General features: G+C 46.5%; 1 protein-coding gene across 7 annotated transcripts in view; it reads left to right on the forward strand.

The window, feature by feature from the left end:
* The window catches only part of STAB2 (stabilin 2), a 142,480-nt gene that overhangs the window by 64,025 nt on the left and 63,841 nt on the right, over positions 1-14,614 (forward strand). For all 7 annotated transcript variants that reach the window (XM_073213732.1, XM_073213731.1, XM_073213726.1 and 4 more), the window contains 9 exons: positions 381-492; positions 2,943-3,123; positions 4,852-4,945; positions 6,140-6,298; positions 7,877-7,969; positions 9,656-9,748; positions 12,330-12,377; positions 13,847-13,983; positions 14,397-14,511. In XM_073213732.1, the coding sequence (XP_073069833.1) occupies positions 381-492; positions 2,943-3,123; positions 4,852-4,945; positions 6,140-6,298; positions 7,877-7,969; positions 9,656-9,748; positions 12,330-12,377; positions 13,847-13,983; positions 14,397-14,511 (1,032 nt within the window). The remainder of the gene's footprint in view (positions 1-380; positions 493-2,942; positions 3,124-4,851; positions 4,946-6,139; positions 6,299-7,876; positions 7,970-9,655; positions 9,749-12,329; positions 12,378-13,846; positions 13,984-14,396; positions 14,512-14,614) is intronic.

The following is a 14,614-nucleotide window of genomic DNA, read 5'->3' on the forward strand; positions in this document are numbered from 1 at the left end:
GAGGTAGCAAGGGCTCCTCGCTGCAGTTTGAGCAGGTGACAACCTGGAGAGGAATGCCAGCTCCCGTCCTGCAGGTTGCTGGCTCATCGCACCGTCCCTTAGGCACTGTTTGGAGGTTCCCAGTTCTCCACTGTGACTCCCCCTCTGCTCCTTGCATGATTTATTCTAAAGCCCTAAATCCTGGCTCAGGACCCCCAAGTTTGTCACTGTTTTAGCATCCTGTTACCAACAGGACCCCACCTTCCACAAGGAATTCCAAAAAGTCATTTCAAGTGGATTCGATCTGAGTTCAAAGAAGTTGGGCCATAAAACAAAAGCGTCAGGGACATTTTTACAGGCTGCATTGTCTTCATGGCCCTCAGGCCTGCCTTTGCTTGCAGTGCACAGATGGCCTCAGTGGCAATGGGACATGCACCTGCCAGGATGGTTTCCAGGGCTCCCGGTGCCAGTTCTGCTCTGATCCCAATAAATATGGACCTCGGTGTGACAAAAGTAAGTGGCCCTTCCAGAGCTCCCTTCCACCCCTCAGCCGGGATCTGTCTGCACAGCAGCCAGCCAGTGGTGTGGGCTGGTGCTGTGTGCCCCTTTGCTTGGCGAAGGCCCCCCTCACAGGGCATCTGGTTCTCAAACTATAGCATGTGCCACATTGCTGAGCCCCACCTGGGAGTTCCTGAGGCAGCAGGCCTGGGTGGCATCTGAGAATTAGCAATTCTTTCTTCGTATATATCTTTTATTGGAGTATAGCCAATGTACAGTATTATATTGGTTTGAGAATTTGTAATTGTAACCAGATGCCTGGGGATACCTCCACTGCTGGTCCAAGATCCACACTTTGAAGCCAGTCTCTTAAGGCTTCCCACAAACCTGGAGTGAATTCAGTTTCAGTATGAGAAACAAACTCACTCTCAACCTTTCAAGCAGTTGTCTTCCATCAGCTACTCTCTTTGCAAAATGTGTGACCTCAGGCAAGTTACCATACATTTCTGCCCCTCAGTTTCCTCATCTATAAAATGGGAACAGTAGTAGTAATTACCTCAGAAGGTTAGTATAAGTTGTAAGTAGAAAGCACTTGTCTTCAGAGAGTGCCTGGCACCTAGTGTGCAGTAGAAACATGCTGCCTCTTATTATTACCTATGGCGGTGACTGTTGCTGTTATTCTAAGTTCAGTGACATAAATGTCAAGAAGCTTGTAGAACATGTAGGAAGTTCCTCAACACTAGGCATTGAAATAAGTGCAGTTTTATAACCTTAGAAAAAATGCGTTATGTTCTTAAAAATAACATCATGTGTATATTTAAGTAGGTGACCGAGATAGATAGACAGACAGAAAGATAGAGATGTCAGTGTAGATTTCTAAGCTATGATTAGAACTTGACAGGAAAAGCTGAATAGATCAGAGCTTGTTATGGAGTCAAACCAACCTGAAGTTATATCAGGCCTCAGCAACTTACTGGCTGTGTGATCTTAGGAAAAGTCTCTTACTGAGCCTCAGTTTCCCCATCTCCAAAATAAAGATAATGCTGGTACCCACATGATAGGTTGTTGATGAAGTTAGATCGTAGTTTAGGGCTTTAGCACAGAGCTTGTCCCTAGCAAGAAATCAGTAAGTGAAGCCGTTCTTAATGACTAGGAACTCCACCCGTTTGCTACAAAACGACCTCTTCCCCTCTCTCGCCATGTGATCTTCACAACGACCTCCCAAGGCAGGTGGAAAACCAGACCCCAGCGGCTCAGGGCTGCTGATTCCACTCCTATGTTCTTTTTGCCAAATAGCTTCTGAGGGATAGGGGTTTATTCCAAAGTCAGCAGGGCAGGACTCCCAGGCTTCTCGTGCAGGGAGCCTCCTCTTCTTTCTGGGGTCTTGTTCCTTGCAAATAAGGCTGTCATTTGCTTAAAAGTTTATGAAAAGTCTTTTGTTCTAAATCCAGCCGTGCTTTTTCCAGCTGCTGCACTGTTTCTCTCCTCTCTCCTGGATGTTGGCTCTAAGCACTCACACTCACTCCTCTCTCATCAGTCCCTCTTGGGGCACACCCAGGGTCCTTTGTTTCTGATCACATGCAAGCCCCTCAATCCTTGCCACCTGTCTTTAAGAATTTTGTGTCCTTTTCACTCCCATGCACGTAGGAGCCTTAGTCTCATGAGCTGGCTCGTGTTGCAATTTTTAAGTATCTATCATCAAAAGCAAAGAAAGCCGCTAAGGTTTAGATAAGAGGCATGTGGAGGTGCCAGTTAATATACTGATCTACTGTGTTTACACAAGGTCGGTAATGGAAATGGAATTTAGGGGCCTGAGGTCAAGTCCCTGTTTGGGAACTTAGCAGCAAGTTAGGCAATTTGCTTCACCTCCCTGGGCCCCCGTTTCCTCCTCTGGGGTGATAAAAGCACCTACCCTCTGAGGCTACTTGTTAATGAGATGGTACAGGTTAAAAGCTGGTGCAAAGCCTAGAACAAGGTCAGTGTACAAATATAGGCCACTAGTTATCAATGGTTTGCTGTGATAGTGAAGGACAAATATATAGGCTGCACATCAGAGACCCTGCTGGCAGTAGAAATCATGTCCATTCATGCCTTCTTGAAAAGGTGAGAAATTTCCAGACTAAACTCTTCAAGGACAAAGTTGAAAAAAATTGAGTTCCTTGGCCTCTTTCACACCCTCACAACCAACCCTCCTGCTCAGAGCCCCCCCCCCCCCAAAACACACACACACAAAGCAGCCGGGAGCTCATGTTTTTGATGGGACAGGCAAGCTCGCCATGGGCTGTCTCAGGCACACGGACACCTGGGACGGTAAGCAGCAGCATCCGGAGCCTTCCCCTGGCTCAGCCCCAGGTTCTGCTCTGACAGGAGTGAGTGGGGGTCAAGCAAGGTGGCCCTGTCCTCCATGCCCCATGTGCCCCATTGCTAAGCATGATCTCTGAATGGCCCTTCTCCTTCTCTTTCAGAGTGTCTGTGCGTTTACGGAACATGCGACAACAGGATTGACAGTGATGGGGCCTGCCTTGCTGGCACATGCAGACACGGCTCTGCTGGCAGGTTCTGCCATAGGCAGACCTCAGCCTGTGGGCCCTATGTGCAGTTCTGTCACATCCACGCCACCTGTGAATACAGCAATGGGACAGCGAGGTAGGCCTGAGGCAGGGCACAACCCTTAACGGCCCACTACTGCTGTGTTACCTCTAGACTGCCCCAGCCCATATCAAAACTCTTTGTAAACAAAGGCCTGTTTTCTCCAGCCACCAGTGTGACTTTTGTGGAGAAAACCTCAGACTGAGCTGGGTTCAAATGGAAGCACTGGCTGCCTTGAAACTTAGCAGCTGTGTGACCTTGGACAAGTTACTTAACCTCTCTGAGCCTCACTTTCCCTATCAGTACAATTAGGGTGGTGGTGTCCATGTAGCAAGGCAATAAAGCAGATTAGAAAACTGAATGTAAAAGTGCTCAGGACTAGGGCTGGCACATCATAGGTGTTCAGTCACAGAAACTAATTATCACCACTCATATGAATGAAATGAATGTTTGTCCACCAACTTTCCAACCCTTCAAAAACTCCTTCACTTCCTAAAGCCATTCATAATAACTCCCCTGTTAAGGGCATCTTACAGGAAATTGGGTCTTGGGTCACTGGATCGCCATTCGGCTCCTTCATACTGTCTAACATATGCAGTGGGCCTGGGAGGAAATGCCAGAGGCAAGGTTCAACTCTGGGAATATCCGTCTCAAAAGCAGTAGCCACCCAGAAACATATCCTGGGAGACGCAGAGGATGTCTGAAATTCTTGGCCTTATGTTTACAGCACTTTCCTTAATTTGTAATTACCTCGTTTGCTTACCAGTTTATGTGGAAGAGACTGTCTTTTCTCTTCCACAGTGGTACGATAGAAATACAGCTGCCTGAGCAGTTAGGATCTACACCAGCACAGAAGGCAAAAATCAGAAGTAATCAAAATCACCCTTAAAACCTCTGAAATCATGGGCAGAAGAACACCAACATGGTCCTATGTACTGTGTAAACGTAGCTCAGTCAAAGAGTGTCGGACCAGATCAGTCTATTTCTTAATTTGGGCACCATATAATGTACTCTAGGAGCTTTGATGCATGAAAAATAATTTTATTTAGATGTTTGGGATACACATATGACTGAATTGGCAGTTGTGACATGGGGGCATGAGGAGCCACAGGGTGGCCCAACACCTATCACAAGCTACTCAGTAAATGTCGGTTGATCAAATGAATGAATAGACCCCATTTAATGGGTCAGTAAACTATGTCAGCTCACAGAATGTTATGTTCCAAAAAAGGAAAATTTGGGGGACCAGAAAGGGAGAGAGGGGAGGTCTCATCTGACTGTCATCCTCCAGTATCTTAAGAACTGTCACATAGAAGAGAAGGTAGAGTTGTTCTCTGCTGAACCAGAGATAATAACTAGAGTTATTAAGAGGTGAACTCCAGCCCAATAAGAGCAGAAAAGCTACCAGATGTCTAGCCTTACAAGATGCAGGTTTGTTCAAGTGCCCTACCAAATGTTCAACGTGCGTTAGCTCATTTACTCTTCAGCGCAGCTTTACAAGGGAGATGTTACACCCATTCTCCAGATAAGGAAACAAAATCTCCCAGAGGTTTAGGGACTCGTCCAGGGTCACATGGCTGCTAAGAGGTGGGACCTGTATTCCCACCCAGATGTGTCTGACTGCAGAGCCCTGAAGGGCCTGTGCCCACCTTGGTACCCTGGCTCCCCTATAGGCACAAACTGCCCAGCTGCCTGGCCATGAATTGTGTCACTCCTGGCAGGCTGGCCTTCCTCAGGGTGCTTATATTTCTGGGGCTTGTTTTATGCACTCACTCTTCTTTGCAGCTGTGTTTGCAAAGCAGGATATGAAGGGGACGGAAACCTCTGTTCAGAGATGGACCCTTGTGCGGAATTAACCCCCGGGGGCTGTAGTCACAATGTGAGTGTTGGTCTTTGTCTCCAAGCTGCCTGGTGTCTTAGGAAATCCTGAGGGAAGGGATTGTGTCTGATGGCTTTTCATTGCATGAAGCACACTTGCTTGAACTTTGCATTTTAAAGTCGGTGCGGGGTGCCTTCTGTGAGCCTTCGCCTCCTAAATCCACTTGTGCAGGGGAAGGGGTGTTTGAGATCTTGAAAACACAGCCTGAGGATCAGGTATTGGAGATCGTTAGTGATAATTACTGATTCAAATGTTAGAGTTTACAAGCCACCTTAATGAACCCCATCTCATTTGCTCCTCCTACCAGCCCAGTGCAGAATTGTGTTGGTACCCCCATTTTATTGATGAGGAAACTGAGGCTCAGGGATGCAAGTGACTTGCCCTAAGATCTACTGTTGTCAGGAGTATAGCTAAGCCCACCACTGTTTCCATTAGTTCCTTCTGAATGTCCCCACTCACCTTCATCTCTTACCGACAGTTTAATATCTGATCTCCCTCTCCTCTCTTGCCTACCCACTGATCACTCACTGTTCCCTGCAACCAGAGTGGCTTGAAGTGGAACAGATCATGTTTCCCCCATGCTGAAACCCCTTCAGTAACTTCGCCTGGCTCTAAGAATGAAACCAGGCCCAATGCCTTCCCCCAGCCCACCGGCCTCCCACTGGGCTAGCCCTGCCCACTCAAATCACCATCTCAACAGCTTATCCTGCACCTCACTCCCTGCCACCCTGTCCTTCAGCCTCCTTCTGTGGTCTTCCTGGGAGGCCTGCAGCTGGTACAGTGGTTAGGAGCATGGGCTTCACATCACATCGATGACCTACGTTCCCTCTTTGTAGCTGTGTGACCTTGGGCAAGTTACTTGGCTCCTCTGAGCCCCAGTTTCCTTATCTATAAAATAGAGACAATAACAGTACCTTCCTCACAATGATGGCTTAAACCTGCAAAACATTCAGAACAGTCCCTGGCCCAATGACAGCGATGTTAATGGCCAATAGGTGACCAACAAGGAGTTTTGTTCTTTAAATTATGTCCCCTTTTCCACTGATTTCAATGCAAATGTGTATTTAATCATTTCTACTGTACTCCACGCAAATATGTGTTTCTAGACTGTACCTCTGGAAATCCTTTTCTGCTTTGGGAATCCACGGCTGACCTGAGGCTTCAGAGGTTTTGCCTCTTCTCTTCCTCCTGTAGGCAGAATGCATCAGAACTGGCCCGGGGACCCACACCTGCGTGTGCCAGCAGGGATGGACCGGGGACGGGAGAGACTGCTCAGTAATCAACAACTGCCTGCTGCCCAGCACCGGCGGCTGCCATGAGAGCGCCGCCTGTTTGTACATAGGCCCCGGGCAGGTGGGTGTGACGTGGCAGAGAGCAAAGGGGAAGCAGGATTCCTGTAGCGGCTTTTCTCCTGTACACAGAAGTCCTTGGGCTAGAACTTACTGCAGCCTTTATATCATTTATATCATAGCAGTGACAATGGTTGATTGTGACAACAAATTTATGACATGGGTAATATTCCTCATTCTACCTTTTGACCCCCTTCACCCTTTCATCTCCACCCCCCACCCCCCCCACCTCTGGGAATCATCACTCTCTTCTCTAGGGAGCAGCCTACCTGGGGTTTTTTTCTTTTAGATTCCACATATGAAAGAGATCATACACATTTGTCTTTCTCTGTCTGACTCATTTTACTTAGCAGTATATTTAGCATTACGCCCTCAAGGCCCATCCATCCATGTTGTCACCAATGGCAAGATTTCATTCCTTTTTATGGCTGAAACCCTACTGTGCATGTATGTGTATATATATAAATTGTTTCACAATTCATCTATCAGTGGGCGCTTAGGTTGTTTCCACAGCTTGGCTATTGTAAATAATGCTACAGTGGACATGGGATTGTATATCTTTTCAAATTAGTGTTTTCATTTTCTTTGGGTAAATACCCAGAAGTCACTGGGTCATGCGGTATTTCTATTTTTCATGTTTGGGGAACCTGCACACTGTTCCCCGTAGTGGCTGCACCCGTTCACGTTCCCACCAACAGCGTAGCAAGGGGCCCTTTACATTCCCACCAACATTGCTGTTTGCTGTCTTTTTGATACTAATGCTTCTGACAGGTATGGAGATATGTCTTATTGTAGGCTGGTGAGGTTTTTTCCTTCCTCTCCTTTGGACAGGTTTTTGTTTTCCTCTATATTATTACAGTTTTGTTTTTAATTCCTACTCCGCAGTTCACACAAACATTTCCCCATTCTGTCCCACAACCTGTCATGATCATCTTACTAAATAGCTGCAGGAGCAGGACCACTGCTCCTGTAATCTGGTTTGTGTACCTATCCTACCTGGCAAGTAGAACTGAAATCCTGCCTGGCCCCGCTCACCAAGGTGTGAACCTGGTATGGGCCTACACTTTCCCGGAAGTAAGGAGACTTCCTAGTGCATGACAGTGCTGTCCACCTGCTCAGCCACCTGCTCACAGGTTGTCCATGTAGAGGTGGTGGCTTACTTAAATTCACCACCTCAAAGGCAACGCCGATTTACAATTACACAAAATAACCTTACAGACTAGCAAGGGCCTGTGCAGGGACCGCCCCTCCCCAAGTGGATACCCCATGGCTTACCTAACCTTTCCCTTGGAAGGGCCAGTTTTTCCAATGTGATGCTCTTTAGGCTCCGAGATCTCTCTGAGATTCTCCATATGGCCCTTCTCAGGTAATGAATCAAAAAAGAAAGTACCAGGGAACTATCAGATTGGGAAATACACACAGAATGTGGAGTCTAACAGCTCTGGAATCTGAAGCGTAACAAACAAAAGACATTAATGCTCCTCTCAAGTAGGGCCAAACAGTTCTGGTTTCCATGTTCATTTTTCAAGGGCAAGGCATGGGAGGCAGCTGTTTGCAATAACCCGCTTTGTCTCTGTTGCAGAATGAGTGTGAGTGCAGGAAAGGGTTTCGAGGCAATGGGATTGACTGTGAGCCAACTTCGTGCTTGGAGCAAACTGGGCTGTGTCACCCACTGGTGAGTCACTCGATTTCTTTTATCCTTACTAAAAAAAAAATTGCTTGAGCAAGAAAGAAAGTTAGGTTATTTCTTATCTGGGTCCAGTAATGTACAAAATCTTTCTCAGAGTCCCTAAGTAGAATCTGAGTAGCTAATGCAAGTTTCATTGCATTCCTAAGCTTTGAAGAACCACCGTATGATTGCCAGATAAAATACAGGATTCCCAGTTAAACCTGAATTTCAAATAACAAATAATCCTTTGGTGCAAGGATGTCCCAGATATCACAGAGGACAAATTAATACTATAAATTATTTATAGCTTATCTAAAATTCATATTCAACTTGGTATTTTTCTTTCCTAAATCTGGCAATTCTCTATCAATGGGCTGGTTTAAAGGGTAACTAGACTCCCATTTTAAATGTCACAACAGAGTTTTACCCAAATTACTGGCGAAAATGTGCATTTGAGGGTAGGTTATGCCTGTGTCTGAATTATGGAAGAGCAGGCAGAGACGTTCAAGCTGCCATGCCCATGTTTTCAAAAGAACATCACTAAGAACCCAACATCAGAACCAAGACAACCAACAGCTTCGTCACAGCGCTTTTGACCGCAAGTCAGAGAATGCACGCCAATCAGCTTAAGCAGAAATGGAATTGGCGGGCACGGGTGGGGGGTCCCATGGTCAAGAAATACAATAGACTTCCCAAGGACCCAGGATCAAGACCCAGGGATGCCAGGATCAAGGCAACTTCTTTCTCCCGTTCTCAGAGACTATGCGATCTCTCAATCTGCTTCCTCCATGGATCTGTGTTCTCCTGGTCCCTCTGTCTCTGTCTCTGTCTCTCTGTCTCTCCCAGCTTTGAATGTTTCTCTGTGCACCTTGGGATACACAGATCCCCATTCTTAGAGCCACATCACCTCTCAGCCCCAGTGATGCCCACTAACTTATCAGCACCTCACGTCCCAATTCCAAATCATGAAAGGAATAATCTGACCAGCCCAGCTGGGTCCAGGTGTGCACAGATAAGCCACAGTCAATTTTGGCCAGGCAGTGGGGTTACCTATGGTGAACCTGGCTGCTATACCTCCCCTAATACGTGTGTGTGTTTGGCAGGAGTAGTTTTCAAAGAAGAAAAAAAATAGGAGGAGATGCCCCCAAAGTATCTGTTACCTAAGAATCATGTCAGCACTTCATAAATCTGACAGAGTGCCAACACTCCTTGCTTAATTTCAGACCAACCAATGTGAGAAGTTACTTCAACTTCCAGTTCATTCCAAAATGTGGACGAAGCATCATAGGTTTGCCAGACAACATATAAAACACCCAGTTAAATGTGAATTTCAGATACACGATGAATCCTTTTTCAGTACAGTATGTCCCCATATATTACACAGGACATACTTTTACTAAAACTATTTGTTTATCTGAAACATAAATTAATGGTGTATCCTGTATTTTTACTTGCTAATCCAGCAGTGAAAAGAAGAAAGAATGTAATAGTGATTATGTAAGAACTGCACCAAACGTGCAGACAGGAGCCTTTCATTGCAATGCTGAAGGGTCTGCGGGCCACTTTCTCCATCATTCAGTCCCAAACCTGCAGCTCTCCCCTGACATGGAGCCTGAGGTCTAGCAGATGTAATTCAGATCTCACTCTTTAGTTAGGAGAGCGAACCATTTCTTCCATCTTTGTTTTTATCAGGCAACCTGTCAGTTTACTTCTGGCGTCTGGAGCTGTGTTTGCCCAGAGGACTATGAAGGAGATGGTGCTCTGTGCTACGGAAATGCAGCAGTGGTAAGTCATCTAAGGTGAACTCCCATGCAGAATAACGAAGACAAAATACTTTCCAAAAAGAAACACAAAAGGCTCTTAGCCACAGTGCCTTCAAAGTGCCCTACCAGTCATTTGCTCCAGGAGGTTTTATATGAAGCGAGCTGCTTCTCTCAGAACGGCGTATATGTTCTGCGGGGCACACATTTTGTACAGGCCCAAGGGGGCTGGCTCACTTATATTTGGGACCTTCTTGTGTACCAAGCAGAGTGACTTCCTTTCTTGCCATTCTACGTCTTTCCATTCCCAAACTTCCCTACTGAGCAACCAACTGGCCCTGCTGTCCTGGGCACTCCTGCCCTGCAACCTGCAGGTTCCCAGAGCACCCCGTGCTTACCCATCTCAGGGAGCTGTGTACACTTGCTGTGTGCCAGCATCTCACTAAATCCTTAGCATGCAGCAGCACTGCATTTCAACCTCCCAAAAACCCTCGGAGGTTGATGCTATTATTCTGCCCATTTTATGGATGAGAAAACTAAAAGCCCAGACAAACTTGCCTCCCGTCTCTGAGCTCCAGAGTGAGGAATCCAGCCCATTGCTGTGTAAGTGCAGAGCCCAAGCACTTCACCTCAGTGCAGGGGAGTCTCTCGCTGCAGCACAGCCCGCACTGAATTGTCACTCCTAGTACATTTATCTGTCACCCCCACCGCTGGACTACAGATTCATGAGGGCCAGTCTTTGTCTTGTCTCCTACTTCCCTCCCACTATTTATAAAGATTTATTGAAATGGGAAGTAAAGTAAATTGATGAATTTGCTCACCACTTGTTTTTGTTCGGCTCACTGCGGTTTGGCTCCTGCCCCCTGCCCCCTCCCCACCACCACCACCGACACCACTGGCCTAGCAATCCCAGGGCTGGACCTGCCCAAACTAAGCAGCACCCAAGTCCACTTCTCCTTGGCCACTGTAGCACCAGACCCTCAGCCTCCCTGCCTCCCCAGGGGCTTTCCCAGCCTCTGCTTCAAGCTTCCCTCTCACCCCATGGGACCCAGGAGCTATCTCCCAACCCCCAGGGGCTAGCGCATACACCCAACATTTTCTCTACACTGTCCATAAGCCACGTTCCTTAAAACCCTAAACCCTGCTTGTGCGATGTCTCTCTTCTCCTGTGCAAAGCAAGGGGAAGTCCAAATCCTCCGCCTGACATCTCCATCCAGGCATCTTCCTACAAGCTCAACTCACTTTCCTTGCGAACAGCTTAGCTGAGCTCACCCAGATCCGTGCTGGCTGGCCCCTCCCCCGCAGACTTGCTGCCATCAGCTTAGGTCCACTGACACCCTCCTCTCTTTCAGAGCAGCCCCTCCAAGGGCTTATGCTTACAAATATACTTATATACAAGCATCTCAGCTCTTATACTTAACAATTTCCTAACTTACGTTTTCACAGGTATTTATTTAATACACTCAACTACTTTCAAAAAGGAACTGAGACAGCCCTGATGTATTTATTGCCTTTGTGTAAATTTGCATGTAGTAATTGTTATTGCAATTTTCATGGTATTTACTAGTTTAAAAATGCTCTTGTGTACATTAATGCACATAATATTCACAATTCAGGTATAAGGCACCACCACATTCATGTTTCAGATAGGACACTGGGCTTCTCAGACAGGTTAGGTGGCTTGCCTGAGATTACACAGCTGGTTAGTGCCAGACTCAGGAAATAAGCCCCGTCTTTCTAAACTCAGGATCCAGAGCTTTCTCTATCGCCCCTTCAGATGTCACCGATCTATGGGCATCGTTGGTTATCTTTTCAAGTCTTAACTCCCCCTACTGCTGTGAGCTGTGTAAGAGCAGAGGCCATCTTTTCCTTTTTATGTCTTATAACCTCCCTTCACTGCAACCTGGTGCCAATTGTGGTTGTTTGACAGATATGCTCATTAATCAATTCCATAGTGGATAAATTAAAAATAAGAGCAGCTAAAACTTCCCGAGCATACCCTGTCCTATTCTGATGCCAGCCTCTACTCCAAACACTTTAAACCATTAGCTCCTCCAGTTTGCACATTAACCTCATCAGCTGGAACTTTTATTATCCCCATTTTACAGATGAGAATATTGAAGCCCAGAGGGATTGAGTAACTTACCTAAGGAACTAGGAAATGGCCAAGCCAGAATGAAAACCTACATGGTTTGGGCTCATGTTCCAAGCCTCTACTCAACACTGGCTCTGAAAGGGACTATGTTCTGAGCTCTGTGACCCCCCCATTGGGCTGGGTGGCTACATTCGTACAGCCTAAATTCTGACTTGGAAGAACTTCAGGTTATTCTTTCATTTGAAGTTTCTGGAATTACTTCTTTACCTTGAATATAAAGGATAATCCCTTCACTACGCATGAAAGAACCATGCAGCTCTGGTGACATTGAGATTCAGCTAGCTGGGCACCCATTCAGGTGGGCATTAGCGTGGCTGGCAGGGAAAGTGGGCCTGGCCCCAGGAAGCCAAGTGCAGGCTCTGCAGAAATGCACTGTGATTATGCTTCTCATTGTTTCCTCTCTCGTGTCCTCTCTCATCTCTCCCTCCCTCCCTGGCACGACACGAATAAGGAATTGTCGTTTCTCTCCGCGGCAGCTGTGTTTAACCAGTGGATAAATGTGAGTACCTTTGTTGGAATTCAGGACTGGGAATGTATATAGTTTTAGCAATTTGGAATGCATACAATAGAAAACAGAAAATGTAGCTGGTAAGAAGGAGGGAGGGCAGTTTTCTAGAGCAATGGTTCTCGGCCCTGACTGCACTTTAGAATCACACATTGTTTAAATAGCCAGGCCTAGGTTGCCACCCCCAGACAGTCTGATTTGATGGGTCAGAAGTTTGCCCTTGGTATCAGTATATTATAAAAGCTTCCCGGGTGATCCTAACATGCCATCAGGGCTGAGAATTTCTAGTCTAGGATAAGTGAGGGTGGTCAACCAATTCAAGAATACATAGCCTCATTCATCACAGAGGTCTTTTTAAAAAGTCAACATAATTCATCATTGTAATTCACCAAGTTAGATTTAGGATTTACATTTGCAATCTGGGATACTTCACGTGGGCTTAGCTCTCGCTCTCGCGCAACATGCCCAGAGGAGCTTTTTCCTGTCCCCTGGAAAGTTCTACAACAAGGAATCCAATCCCCACCCTGCCCAGCTGTTTGAACGTCTGTCATCTTTGCCTGAGTGGACCAAGGTGGCCGGCCCAGCCCAACCATCACGACAAGTAGTTTAGCCCCTTTAAACAGATACACAAGTAGTGCCTGGACAGCGCCCACTCCAGGACCGCTTCCCGTTGCTTCGGTGTGGGGCCTCTCTGACCCCACCACATGGGAAAGCAGGCACCGAGAGCCCCTCTGTGCATGCTGATTCCCACAGAGACTGACCCCACACACAGAAGCTTGCCCGGTGGTGTACTGGACCCAGCTCATCCTAGCTCATGAGAGCACAGCCTTCCCATCTCCACTCTGAATGCTGCCATGTGGTAGCCTGAAATCAGCCATGGTGGGAATATTTACACCACAAAAATCAGCAAACACTACAAACCAGGGCTTCTGTTTGTTTTTTCTGGAAAGCAGGTTACTAACCATAAACACACCAATGCATCTATCCAGAACTCGGTCTATATAACAATAAAAAGTAGCAAAAATTTGATTTCAGGCCTCTAGTCTCTCTTCCATGCTGAAGTTGTTTCCACCATCCTTTTCCAAAGCCCTCTAAGGATTCTCAAGTTCCTTGCATATACATGTGCACACACATGCACGTATACCCACACACGTGCATGATCCTATCAAGACTATGCTCTGACCCTTTACTTAGACTAAAGGGTAAATGACTCCAAGTGTGACCTGATCATGAAAATTTGCCTTTTGATGAGGCATACACATTTAAATTAAAAAAATGAGTCTCAGAGGGAATATGAGGCATCAGCCAATAGGTGGGATGGATTTGGGAGAAGGATCCCTAGGACCTTCCCATTATCCCTGAATGACATCACATGGGAAAGTGACATCTCTGCCAAGCCTTAAGTCAGCCCTATTTGTCCTCTAACATGAGTCAGGCCACTTTCTTTTCCTCCTGTGATTCAGAATGCTTCTCTACAACCCCTGCTGTCAGCCACCTCAAACCTCACTGTCCTCGTGCCTTCCCAGCAAGCTATAGAAGACATGGACCAAGATGAGAAAGACTTTTGGTTGACCAAAAGCAATATCCCAGCCCTAATAAAGTAGGTACTAGGTATTTTATTTTCCATTTTATCTTAATGGTATCAGTATGAACAAAGTTCAGTGGAGGGAGGCCACGTGGTCCTTCAGATCCATGGATCTCAGCATGTTCTAGGACTCCTCCCCACCTTCCCCCAGGATGGTGATGTTAACATTATTGACAGCTAATTCTATGCTGTTTTACATCTAACCAACAACCCGATGAGATAGGCATTATTATTGTTCCCATTTTACAGCAGAAACTGAGGCACAGGGTGATTAAGTAACTAAACCAAATAAAGGGCCATAGCTGACAAGTGCAGGGGGAGATTTTGAATCTGGTGGTGTGGTTCCACAGCCTATTTTTTTAACGACTCAAGGATGCTGTATCATCCATTGGCATCTCATTTATAGCCTTTATGGACTGTTGTTTTAGGTACCATACACTACTGGGCACGTACGGAGTAGCAGATCTTCAGGCCCTGCCGTCTTCTGACATGCTGGCAACATCCTTGCACGGCAACTTCCTTCACCTGGCAAAGGTGGATGGGGTAAGGGAGCACGGTAATTTGTCTCTTTAGTGGGAACACCATCTATGTTCATGCTGTACTTTAGAAATTGTTGTGCTGTGGAAATTTCCAAACAGGAGCAAAA

This window comes from Manis javanica, chromosome 10, assembly GCF_040802235.1.
Source record: "Manis javanica isolate MJ-LG chromosome 10, MJ_LKY, whole genome shotgun sequence".
Taxonomy (NCBI): domain Eukaryota; kingdom Metazoa; phylum Chordata; class Mammalia; order Pholidota; family Manidae; genus Manis; species Manis javanica.